The sequence below is a fragment of the Oryzias latipes genome, chromosome 9, assembly GCF_053564925.1.
Source record: "Oryzias latipes strain Hd-rR chromosome 9, Olatipes_Hd-rR_3.1".
NCBI lineage: Eukaryota > Metazoa > Chordata > Actinopteri > Beloniformes > Adrianichthyidae > Oryzias > Oryzias latipes.
This window is the reverse complement of record NC_136245.1, coordinates 15,946,675-15,957,683: the sequence shown is the minus strand read 5'-3', so window position 1 is coordinate 15,957,683 and position 11,009 is coordinate 15,946,675. Positions and strand designations below refer to the sequence as shown.

Genomic DNA, 11,009 nt, shown 5'->3' with positions numbered 1-11,009 from the left:
CAGAGAGGGAATGCTCCACAAATGACATGTTTAAATGCTGCTTCAAAACATTTATTTTTTAGGCTTTTGCATTTTATATATACATGTAACATAAAGACTGGAAATTTTGATGTGCAAATATAAAGTACACGTCAGAAGTAAGAAAAGTATCTCATCAATGATGTCTGTGCACACAAAGAAGTAAAGAGCTGAGAGAATGTTCTGCTTAAAAAAGCACCACAGCATAAAAAACTGCCACTGGCCCTGACATCAGAAAAGCATAAATAACTGAGAAATCAAGGTATTGCACAATTTTGTCAAAGGTTTATAAAAATTCTCTTCAAGGGTACTCTTTTTGTTTTTCTATGCCAACTTGCCACCAGGCATACATTCTCTTCAGTGTTAAGATTGTATTTGGTTTTATAATGACACAAGATTTCCTGGTTAGTTTTCCAACAGGCAAATAAATGAAGACAGCAGGACCAGTCATGATAACAAGAAGTTTAAGGCCATTGGTTTCTAGTCTAGCATGCAGAACAATCAACTGAGGGGACATTTACTTTCCATCTAAAATGTAAAAAATAGCATCATTTTACTTGTTAATCTACACACGTGTAGATGAAGGGAATGTTTTTCTCGCAGTATGTGAGTATTTTTACATGTGGCTTTTACTAATCCAGGTCAAATGGCAGGCTGGTGACAGGGACTGCAGTAAATCTCCTGGGATTAGGGAGGCCCCCAAATGACAATGCCCATTCTGGGTTAAAGGTCATTATCACTGCTTTGCCTATCCATACTTTTTCTTATGATCACAACTCAAAAGCTTTGTGCTTGCCTAAATTCTATTTTAAATATATATTTTTTCTTAATCTGTTTCAGAAAAAATATTTTATGATTTCTAATACATATGTGCTGTATATCTAATCTTGTGCTAACAAGAAAAAGAATTGAGAGGGTTGTAGTTTAAGGATTTTTGTGAGAAAGACTGACAAGAGAGCCAAAGATCATTGTACCAAAAAAGAAGGGTCATGAGATGAGATTAAGGGATTAAAAATCGGGTTAATGATAAGCAAAAGACAGGAAAACCTTAAAAAATGAAGAAATGCAGACACAAAAACTATTTAGGAAAAAAACAACAGCGCAATGCAGGACTTCAACAAAAAATGTTTGAACAGCAAAAATAGAAAAATACAATTTATGTTAAATAATATAGTTTTAAATACTTTGGTCAAGGATTATATAAATGAGTAGAAAGGTTAGATAATTTCTTCGGGGAGCTGGGGAGGAGTATCTGGGAAAACCAAATATACAAACTTAATGAACTTTGTGCGGTCCAGGGCTTACATGAAAAAAAAGATACTTCAATTAAAAATCCTAAATATTATGAGCTGTCTTCCTCTTCTTTACTTGCAGCTTGTTGTGAATGTAAAAACGACTTTCTGTTTTTGGTAACAAATAAAGCACCACACATAACCAAAAACTGGCAAAGTTGCACAGAAGGAGCTGGTCGTGAAGGATATAACACAACTTTGATGCTTGAAGTTTACAGGGCAGTAAGAAAGCTCTCTAATTTAAATATGTGAACATATATAAATGGGTTTCACAAGAAGACACAGTGTATCTCATCCAGTGATGTAGATTTTCTAACGAGCAACAAGACAAATACTAAAGGGAGTGAGCTCTAGAGAGTACAGCAGTCAAAATACAGAATGAGTGAGAGAGAGAAATCAGGCAGTTTTGATTACGACTATCATTGGTCACACATCATCTTTTTTCAGCGCACTCCTCAGCTGCAGGGATGGAGGCGGAGCTGATGAGGTGCCCTGAGGTGTCCACTTGGCCGTCAGGCTGGACAGACTGCACGGTCTCCACCAGGCTGCCACTGGGTAGCACCACGTACCGAGCGGCCATATCTTTGGGCTGCAGCTCCCGCTTTCCTTCCTTGCTGTGCCAGATCCCATAGCCAAAATACACAAAGAGACCTGGGGAAAGGGCCGAACAGGAAAATTTAGAGGGGTAGCCACTTCTGGTAAAATGATTATGTGCGTGCAGTCAGAGTGTGGGGCATGTTATTATTGTGTTTTATGTTTCTGCTGAGCAAAACACACTTTATTACTATCAATTTATCCACCATCCGTGATTTTGTCCAATACAAAGTTCATATTTATGAAAACGTTTCTGTTCAGTGAAACTGCGAACAGTGAAATGCGAATACGCAGGGGAACACTGTATTTAATGTAAACATGTAGAATTTACTTAATGATCCTGTTGCTTTGTGAGGTTTAAAAGCAGTTTTGTTAATTGACTGACACAAACAACAGATTTGCCTAAACTGAGAGATTTTCCTGTCCTCCTAAAAAGATCAGGTACATGCACCTAGAAGCAGGGTTAGTGTCTTAGTAAGGCAACTTTTAGGGACTAGGGATGTAGATCAGCTTATTTCGGCACAATTTACATCTGCTGTTTTCTTAACACAAATGTTCAATTAAATTGTTTAAGCTGATAAATGAATTTAATAAACTATACAGTTCATCAGGTTTAACTTCTGACATTATTCTACAGTTTATGTCCATCACCCAATTTTTCTGCCTACTTGATCCAAAACACACAGAAGCCTAAAATAGACAATTCCTACACTTGAAGGCCTTTAAGGTGAAGATAAATAATATTCAGCTGGTTTAACCCATAAGAACCCATACCAATTTTTCCTCCAAATGAGAATTTTGTGAGGTATACCACAGACTGTGTACCACAAAACAAATGTCTGATATTATTCTGTTACACTGATGTCACCATAGGTTCTTATGAGCACTTTACAAGTAAAACATTTGAGGTTATTAAAAGAAATAGGCAAGGTTGGTAAATTTCACACCAGAATAGTTTTTCAGGATACATGTATATATACATATAACATGCATTTTACAATCTGTGGTCAAATGAGTTTCTGCATTTGATATCAGACACTCTGTGGTCAGAAAAGATCTAATATTGTCATCGGGAGTCTGATTTAGAACTACACTAAAGCTACATGAAGGTTTTTAAAATGTGGAATGTTACTGTACATGTGGTCCCATACAATCCTGTGGCTATTTCCACTTTTGGCACAACTCAGTTCTTTAATATGCATTTGGGTTTACCTGAATTGAGTTCACCTGAACCAAAGGTCTCAAGAAATGTGATTCTTTTTTTAAGTTTTACTTTCCTTGGAAATACAGACAAAAAAATAATAAAAGTTTCAAATATTTTTAAAGAATGTGAATGCTTTTTACTTGAAATGAGGCTGACAACAAGGTTGAAATATTTTAGCGACTCATGGGAAATTGCAGATACCAAAAGACCTACTACTCATGAGTTGTGCTGATGTGGGTACACATTGATTAAAGAAACTGTGTGTATCCTGTTCATTCCACACATGCACATATGAAGTCCAGGAGAAAACAGATAGCATTGTTATATGCTGCACTCAAACGCCTTCTTAAGATAAAACTGAAATCACATGGTGTGCTAAGTATAGACTGTTAGTTCAGTGAATTTGTGGAGAATAGTTTGTACTTTGTTGGTTAACACTAAGTCCATGTAGAGAGGTCGGTCAGGAAATGTGTCGATTTTGCACAAATTTTTTGAGTTTGAGAAAATTTAGCTGAACTTTGCTTATTTTTTTGCTGTCTTACCTATGGCAATCCACACTGTGAAACGAATCCAGGTCAGAAGGCTGAGCTTCATCATGAGGAATATGTTAATGAGGATGCTGACACCTGGGGTCAGAGGAACCAGAGGAACCTGTGCGAGAGTGAAACTTGAGTTATATTTGACCTACACCAAATGTGATTTTCACAATGAAAACATTCTGGGCTCTGACTTTTTCTAAGCCACTTGACAGCAAGACAGCTCACCTGAAATGTTTTGCTGTTTTTTCGTGGCTCGTGAACCCAAATGAGTGCAAGGCTGAGAATTAGCGCCAAGCTAAAAATCACCAATAACATTGCAAAGCTCCACACCGGCAGCTGCAGCTCATTGTTTCCAAATTCCAGGACAACACAGAGGGACACTGAGCTCACTATGAGCCCCGTCACACAGAAGGCCACCACTTCCCCTGGCTCACAGTCTCCCACCAGCCTGTCCAGATATGGTTCCCAGCAGGCCTTCAGCTGCCCCACCCCACGCCGCTCTCTGGTCACCTGGCTGTCCACCAGCTGAATTTTATCAGATAAAGACTCATATTGTTTGGGCTCGTCGGTGTCCTCACTTATAGCTTGAGACTCTAACGGGGCAGGGGAAGCTGCAGCATTGGGGTTGGGAGATGTGGAAGTTGTGTCCTTAGAGGTGGTCTTCTCAGGCTGGAAGCGCAGCACAATGACGCTCGCGGCCACAAAGGTGTATGCCAGGAGAGTACCAATGGACAAGAACTGAACCAAAGCTTCCAGGTCGAACATCAGAGCCATGGCGGCCATGAGGATTCCAAACACCAGAATGGCATTGACGGGAACTTTGGTGAGAGGATTTACTCTTGCAAAAATGGAAAAGAACAACCCATCTTCTGCCATGGCGTAAACAATCCGAGGGAGGGAGAAGAGATTACAAAGCAGCACAGTGTTCATTGCTGAAAACAAAAACAAAAAAAGTCAGAAATGCTACTGAGAAAAATCAGAAATGCTTTTGTACTTCTTAGATAAAAGATACATCTTACCACAAATGGAGCCAACAGCCACAATGATGCCAGCCCAGCTGTAGCCACGACGGAAAAATGCATCTGCCAGGGCAGAGTTGGGGTCAAGGGTACGCCAGGGTACCATGAGCGTGAGGACTGTGGAGACAAGGATGTAGGCTGTTGCTGCCAGTCCAAGGGAGATAGCAGTGGCAATAGGAACTGCCTTCTGTGGATTCTTTGCCTCTTCGCTAGAGGAAGCAATCACGTCAAACCCCACAAAGGCATAAAAGCAAGTGGCTGACCCTGCCAGGATTCCAGAAAGCCCAAATGGTGCAAAACCTCCTTGCTCCTGGCTCCAGTTAGCTGGCTCAGCAAGCACAAATCCAAAAACTAAGATGAAAACGATGACACCCATACTAATAGACGAGAAGATGTGGTTTAGGTATGAGGACACTTGAACTCCAAAGGAAATAAAGACTGAGGCAACTACTAAAATTCCTGCAGCAAGTAAGTCAGGGTAATGGGCAAGGAAGGGGACGTGCCACTGCATGATGTGCGTTTCCGTGAAGTTCTGGATAGCATGGTTAAAAATGGAGTCCAGATAACCGCTCCACGCACGAGCCACAGCAGCACCGCCAATCATGTTTTCAAGAATCACATTCCATCCAATGAGAAAGGCCCAGAGCTCCCCCACACTGACATAGGTAAACATGTAGGCAGATCCCGTTTTGGGAATGCTCGCTCCAAATTCGGCATAACAAAAGGCAGCCAGCAATGAAGCAATTCCTGCAAAAATGAATGAAATGATGACAGCTGGCCCTGCCGTGTCTTTGGCCACCGTTCCTGTCAAGACATAGAGCCCAGAGCCCACCATGCCGCCCACGCCCATCAGAGTCAGGTCCAAGGTGGACAGACAGCGCTTCAGAGACGTGGCCATCATGTCACCATCCAGAGTCTTAAGTCGGTTTAGCTTCTGACACAGGCGCACAGCCGGCGCACAGCCCCTTGGGCAAGTTGCCATGGTGATAGTTTACGAAAGGCCAGCAGCAGGAGTGGAAGAGGTCACACTGGATCCATCAGCTGACCACAGAGAAAGCCTGTATAAAGAAAAAACACAATAAATACAAACACATCTTTAAAGGTATTTTGTGTGAAACTACAACTTAAAGAAAACAATTGTATATCCTTGAAAAGACTTGTTGTGCATTTGACCCATTAATGTCCATACATAGCTTCATATGTTTTTCTAAAGGAAGCTTCGGGAAGCATACTACAATAGTGTGAAAGAGTAAATAATTAATTAGCGTAATCTATTAATATTTAATGAACAAAAATTCTGTTGTATCTAACCATTTTCCAAACTGATGTCTTTTAATGAAAAAAAACAATTTCATAGGATCTAATCTGGGGGGTTTCAAACCATTCTCTCATTTCTTTCTTCATGCAAGCTTCATTGGGCTTTGTCACTTTGCAGCGTGACAAGAAAAACAAACAAAAAAACTGTTTAAAGTCGTCTTTTGCTTCCAGAGTAAAGAGGTGATCAGTCTAAAACACTTTACGCAGAGGTTTTATTCGACATCAGTCATCCTGTGGTTCTTGTTTGCGCACATGGGAGGCACAGCCCTTCGCAGCAGGAGGCCGGTCCACGTCACCTAAAAGGTGTCGCTCATGTGCAAAACCACAATATTTTCAAGATCTCTGATTTGTTTAAATAATAAAAATAACGTTAAAAAAAACTCTCTCATGCGTCTAATCAATAGCGAGCAACATCCTGGCCTGCATCCTCATCTTGCGCCAAGAGGATGCCTCCATTATAATTACGTAACGCTTTATTCTGTCTGGCATTAAGACCGCTGTCATATAAAAACAGCGAGTCCCTCTGCGTCCATATTCAAACAAACACTTTTTGGATAAAAAATAAAAATTAAAAAAACGGAGACTATCAGTAACTGCACCATTTTGCGTGGCACATTATTAATTCATGACAAAATGAGCGCGAGACAGGATCGAGAGCGCACAACGCAGTGCGCTTCATCGCACTTTCCATCCGTGACTGACTGAGGTGAGACTGCCTCATGTTTCTTACAGAGAGAAAAAGAGAGGATCTACACATAAATTAGTAATAAAAATTGTAATAATATAAGTAAATACCCATGCTACTCAGACTTGTAGACGTTTGCAGGCGTCCGGTCCTCAGGGTGGAGATGGAGCGGAGGGTGCACCGATAAGTAATAAAAGCAGCATGCACTGGCTGAGTTGTCTCTTAAAGGGACAGTCACCTTCTTTTCCTCTACGTTCGGGTCCTGTGAGCCCCACCCATGACAGAGCAACGCTGGATTTTCTTGATGTTCAACAGGAAATGACATGCATCAAACAAATAAACAGGGATTCATTAAAAACAGATCAATAAAGTTCACATCTGACAGCAGATCAAAACATTACCAACAAAGTCCAGAAGCATAATCCACTTTATTGTGTGTAAATTAGTAAGCATCATTTGAGAAGTGCTTTATTTCCTGAAAAGCGATTTTAAGTGTCATCCTGAGATCACTTAGAAAGAATCCTGATGCATCAAGTGGTTAAGTCAAATTTTCTGTTAAACTGTTTAGACAGCTTGCTCAGTCCTTCAACCCACAGATCTTTTTAAATTGAAAAAAGGTTGCCCTTTAAATATTCCAAACCAGACATGACATATGCTCATTACACAATGAGTGATCAGCGAACCTAATTTGAAGATTAAAAAGAAAAAGAAACCTTTTTTGAAAAAAAGGTTTGTTTTTTTAACCTAATTTCACTTTTTTATTTTTATAACTTTCAATGTGTCAGTGAAGGATCTCCTTCATCCAGGTGGTATTGTCTTGAACTTGAGTAACTTAACTTAAAGCAGTTTTCCTTGAAACATTTCACCCAAGTGGCTTCATCATTTGTCTCATGTGGTGCAGCATTCAGTCCACATTTGTATTCTCCAGGTGGGACACCCACATTCTTGCAATTGAATGGCTCATTAAAGGGTAAAGAAGTAAAGAAGAGAAACCAGAGAAGACACCTGTCTTTTTGTAATCTGCATAGCCCCCTCACAGGGTCGTCAGGTGTGGTCGTGTTTGAGTTTTGGTCTTTTGTTTTTTAACTAATAAAAGGCTAGCATGGTAAATTGTGTCTGAGTCCTCCCTCTCTCTTATCCTTTCGATGCATCCTCTTCTGTGATACTTCTCCGATGGACAAATCAGAGCGTTTCTCACTGAACTGGACTGCATAACCAACATACCTTTTATCTTTTCTTTGAGTGTGAGTTTCTTTGAGATAAACCCGTTTTTGTGCCTTTGTGCTGCTGGGTTTGGAATGAGTTTATGTTTAGCAATGATTCTCAGAGACACCATTACAAAATGTTGTCCTGAGAGCATTCTTCTCTACTCTTTCCGGTATGAGATGTTACCTTCTTGAAAGCCCATTTAGGATATCCAAGGTTTTCAGAGTCAACTTGAGATAAACCTCTTTATTTTTCCCAGCTTCTCTTGAGATGGGGATTTAGCTTGCCCTGTGGTTCAAAGTTTTGATTTCTCCCAGTCTGTGTCACCGCCATTTAAGCTTACTTTTAATTAACAAAAAACAAAAGGAAGAAAAATACACGATCCTTAACCCTTGTGCTATCCTAGGCACTAGACCAGGGGTGTCAAACTCATTTCCACCGAGGGCCACATCAGTATAGCGGCTGTCCTCAAAGGGCCGGATATAACTTGTACATGTAACTAAATGTAATGAAACATACATGTAACTACTCCTTAATGTTAAACAACTAATTTATTTATTATAATTTTTGAAAGTGACAATTACAGTTGCATAGAAAACATATGTTTGCTTGTTATTCTAGCTTAAATCCTTTCAAATTTGATTCTGTCAGGTTAGGTTATATGGACAGTGTTTGAGTCATAATGTTTAGTTGCCCAATTCGATATTTCAAGGCAGATTCCCCCTAGACATGAATAAATACACAGCAATTTTTATTTTTTATTTTAAGAAATCAAAAACTTTTATGCTCTCGGGGGCCACATACAATGACATGGAGGGCCACATTTGGCCCCCGGGCCTTGAGTTTGACATATGTGCACTAGACAGTGCTCTGAACCTTTTTTCTTCAGTGATTTGTGATCTTTACTGTTGTCCATTGATTACATGAAATCTTTCCACCTTTGTCATGGTAGGGAGAAGACGTCAATGTAAGGGTGGGGTCATCGAAGATAGCACAAGGGTTAAAGACCATATACGAGTACACAAGTTTTTTTTTTTAAACCTTATTTTGGACTTTAAGAGGATACTGGTTGAAAATTTACAAAATTAAGGTATATGTAGACTGCAAATAAGGTGTGTTTATTGATGGTGGTTAGAACACTTTGTATTTTTTAACAAGAATGTGGTAATACTCTTAAAGGTCCACAATTTCTTTATGTCAACAAAAAAAAACAATATTCAGAAGAGTCATCAAAAACACTGATGAAAATGACAAATTAATACTAAAAATAGTATATTTGCAAATCAAATATTTTATTAAGTTCTTGATATACAAATAAAAAATGCAAATGAACCAACTGTGCAGTTACTTTCTCCAAACTAAAAGGCAAAAAACATTTACACCAAAAGAACTAAAGAAGACAGTTCCCAATTGCACTTTTCAATTAACAATTGTTGCATGCTTTTAATATACAACCTGGCTTTTGAGTGCACCTTATATCCTTATAGACAGGCAGTTCAGTTTTCTTCTGGGCTTAACTTTTCTTCACCAGCGATGTACGTACAGTGTATATAAGATCTGATGCTCAAACTGCACGAAGTCTGCAATCACTGCAGTCCAGATTGAGACTCCTTCTGTTGAAGCTTTAGCATCAACTCAAGAAGGTTTATCTGCATTGTTAACTCCTGAAAAAGACAGATCAGAGCAAAGAGTGAGAAGATGAAGTGTATTCTCAATATTTTTTCTGCAATTCAAATTCTGAAAAGTCACAAAACACAAGAAACATGAACCTGAGGGTTGGTTGTGACATAAAAACCAGGAACTCCAGCCTTCTCCAAAGTGTTTTGCTGATCGAGAACCTTTTGGTCAATTTCTGCCACTATCTTCTTATCCATCATCTGTTGCTCCTCTCGAACTCGCATTTCTAACATCTGAAAATCCAGCATTGTGTTGTTAGCAAAACACAAATCACATGGCAGGTCAGTATCTGTAGGAAAGATGGAACATGTGATTTTTACCTCAAGTTCAGTTTGCTGGTTTGACTTGAGAAGTGCAAGGTTGTGAGGTTTGCAACACAGCAGAGCATCTTTGTGTTTTCGCAGTAAGTCTTGTTTGAGAGCTACAAACCAATTAGAAAAAGTGTTCAATGAGTTTCAGTATGTATGCCACACTGTAAATATGTTCCAAGACTACTTTGGGCAACTTAACTTACATTACCACAGTATATAAACATAGCCCTTTCTGTTGTTTGGTAAGCAAACCACATACCTTGATGTTCACAGTGTAGCTTCTGCCTCTGGTTGTACAGATTTTTCTCTGTCAGATGCTGAATGTCCAAAAGTCCCTGAACAATCTCGTACACTGTCCCATCTATGAGTGCCAGGGCCAGGTCACTCAGCGTATTGTAGGACAAACGTTGCTGGAAGGAGCTGAGCATAGAACGAAAACAAAATGTACATTTTTCAGACATGCAAATCCAAACATAATTATTATCAGCGTTAAGATAAAAAAAAAAAAAAAAAAAACATTTTTTTTAACCTTGGTAGATCTTTTACTAACGTTTGGAGCTCAGATAAGAGGTAATAATGTCTTTCTTGTTGCTTCGTAGAGTCACTGTCGATTACAGCGGGATAACCATCCATTCCTTAAATGAAAACTGTACGTCTGCCTGACAACACATCAAGCTAGCTACGCTAGCATTGAGCTCTGTCGTTACTTCTCTACTTAAAAACACAACTAACAATATTATTAACTAATTGTTGAGGTCAGTGTAACAGTAAAATTTACTGCACATTACAAAGCCACTCAGTTATCGCAAAATATAGTTGTTTAAGCAACCGAGTTGTGTTTGTTTGGTTTGCATCTCCATTCGAGCGAAAGAGGACCCCAACGTGCTGGCTTTAAAAATGCCTGGCTAAAATTTTTAAAAGGCGTCTCTTAATTTGCTCGACAGATGGCGCAATTTGTCCAATAAAACATGTGAAAGTAGAACTACCTACATCTAATAAATTGTGCTCATCAAAAATAAATAAATAAATAAACTGTCAAAAATAGCCATTGTTTTCAGTCACAAACATGAACTGTTTTTGAATTACAGAGGTAGCCCAACATCTCAACACTTTTGTAAATATGAACAAAAACTAAATAAATAATAGT

General features: G+C 39.1%; 2 protein-coding genes across 3 annotated transcripts; both read right to left on the bottom strand.

Moving 5' to 3' along the window:
- Positions 1-35: 35 nt before the first annotated feature.
- Positions 36-6,968, bottom strand: slc7a4 (solute carrier family 7 member 4). Its single transcript, XM_004072708.4, has 5 exons — positions 6,779-6,968; positions 4,667-5,724; positions 3,873-4,579; positions 3,651-3,759; positions 36-1,961 (listed from the first exon to the last, which is right to left on the bottom strand). The coding sequence occupies exons 2-5, from the start codon at positions 5,646-5,648 to the stop codon at positions 1,744-1,746; spliced, it is 2,016 nt and encodes a 671-aa protein (XP_004072756.1). The 5' UTR covers positions 5,649-5,724; positions 6,779-6,968; the 3' UTR covers positions 36-1,743.
- Positions 6,969-9,145: 2,177 nt separating this feature from the next.
- dgcr6 (DiGeorge syndrome critical region gene 6) lies at positions 9,146-10,792 on the bottom strand. Of its 2 annotated transcripts, none has more exons than XM_023958614.2 (5): positions 10,413-10,792; positions 10,122-10,282; positions 9,872-9,972; positions 9,644-9,784; positions 9,146-9,538 (listed from the first exon to the last, which is right to left on the bottom strand). In XM_023958614.2, exons 1-5 carry the CDS (start codon positions 10,493-10,495, stop codon positions 9,461-9,463), a joined length of 564 nt encoding a protein of 187 aa, XP_023814382.1. In that variant the 5' UTR covers positions 10,496-10,792; the 3' UTR covers positions 9,146-9,460. The 2 variants fall into 2 exon arrangements, with proteins under 2 accessions (XP_023814382.1, XP_023814381.1); XM_023958613.2 differs by having other exon boundaries at positions 10,392-10,746.
- Positions 10,793-11,009: the final 217 nt, after the last annotated feature.

Excerpts from the sequence above, each read along its gene's own strand:
- slc7a4 (XM_004072708.4), bottom strand. The coding sequence starts at position 5,648 with ATGGCAACTTGCCCAAGGGGCTGTGCGCCGGCTGTGCGCCTGTGTCAG. Across the intron at positions 4,580-4,666 it reads GGCTGTTGGCTCCATTTGTG|CAATGAACACTGTGCTGCTT; the intron begins GTAAGATGTATC and ends TTTTGTTTTCAG. Across the intron at positions 1,962-3,650 it reads CACAGTGTGGATTGCCATAG|GTCTCTTTGTGTATTTTGGC; the intron begins GTAAGACAGCAA and ends CCCTTTCCCCAG.
- dgcr6 (XM_023958613.2), bottom strand. The coding sequence starts at position 10,495 with ATGGATGGTTATCCCGCTGTAATCGACAGTGACTCTACGAAGCAACAA. Across the intron at positions 10,283-10,391 it reads TTAGTAAAAGATCTACCAAG|CTCCTTCCAGCAACGTTTGT; the intron begins GTTAAAAAAAAT and ends TTCTATGCTCAG. Across the intron at positions 9,785-9,871 it reads ACCAGCAAACTGAACTTGAG|ATGTTAGAAATGCGAGTTCG; the intron begins GTAAAAATCACA and ends CTGGATTTTCAG.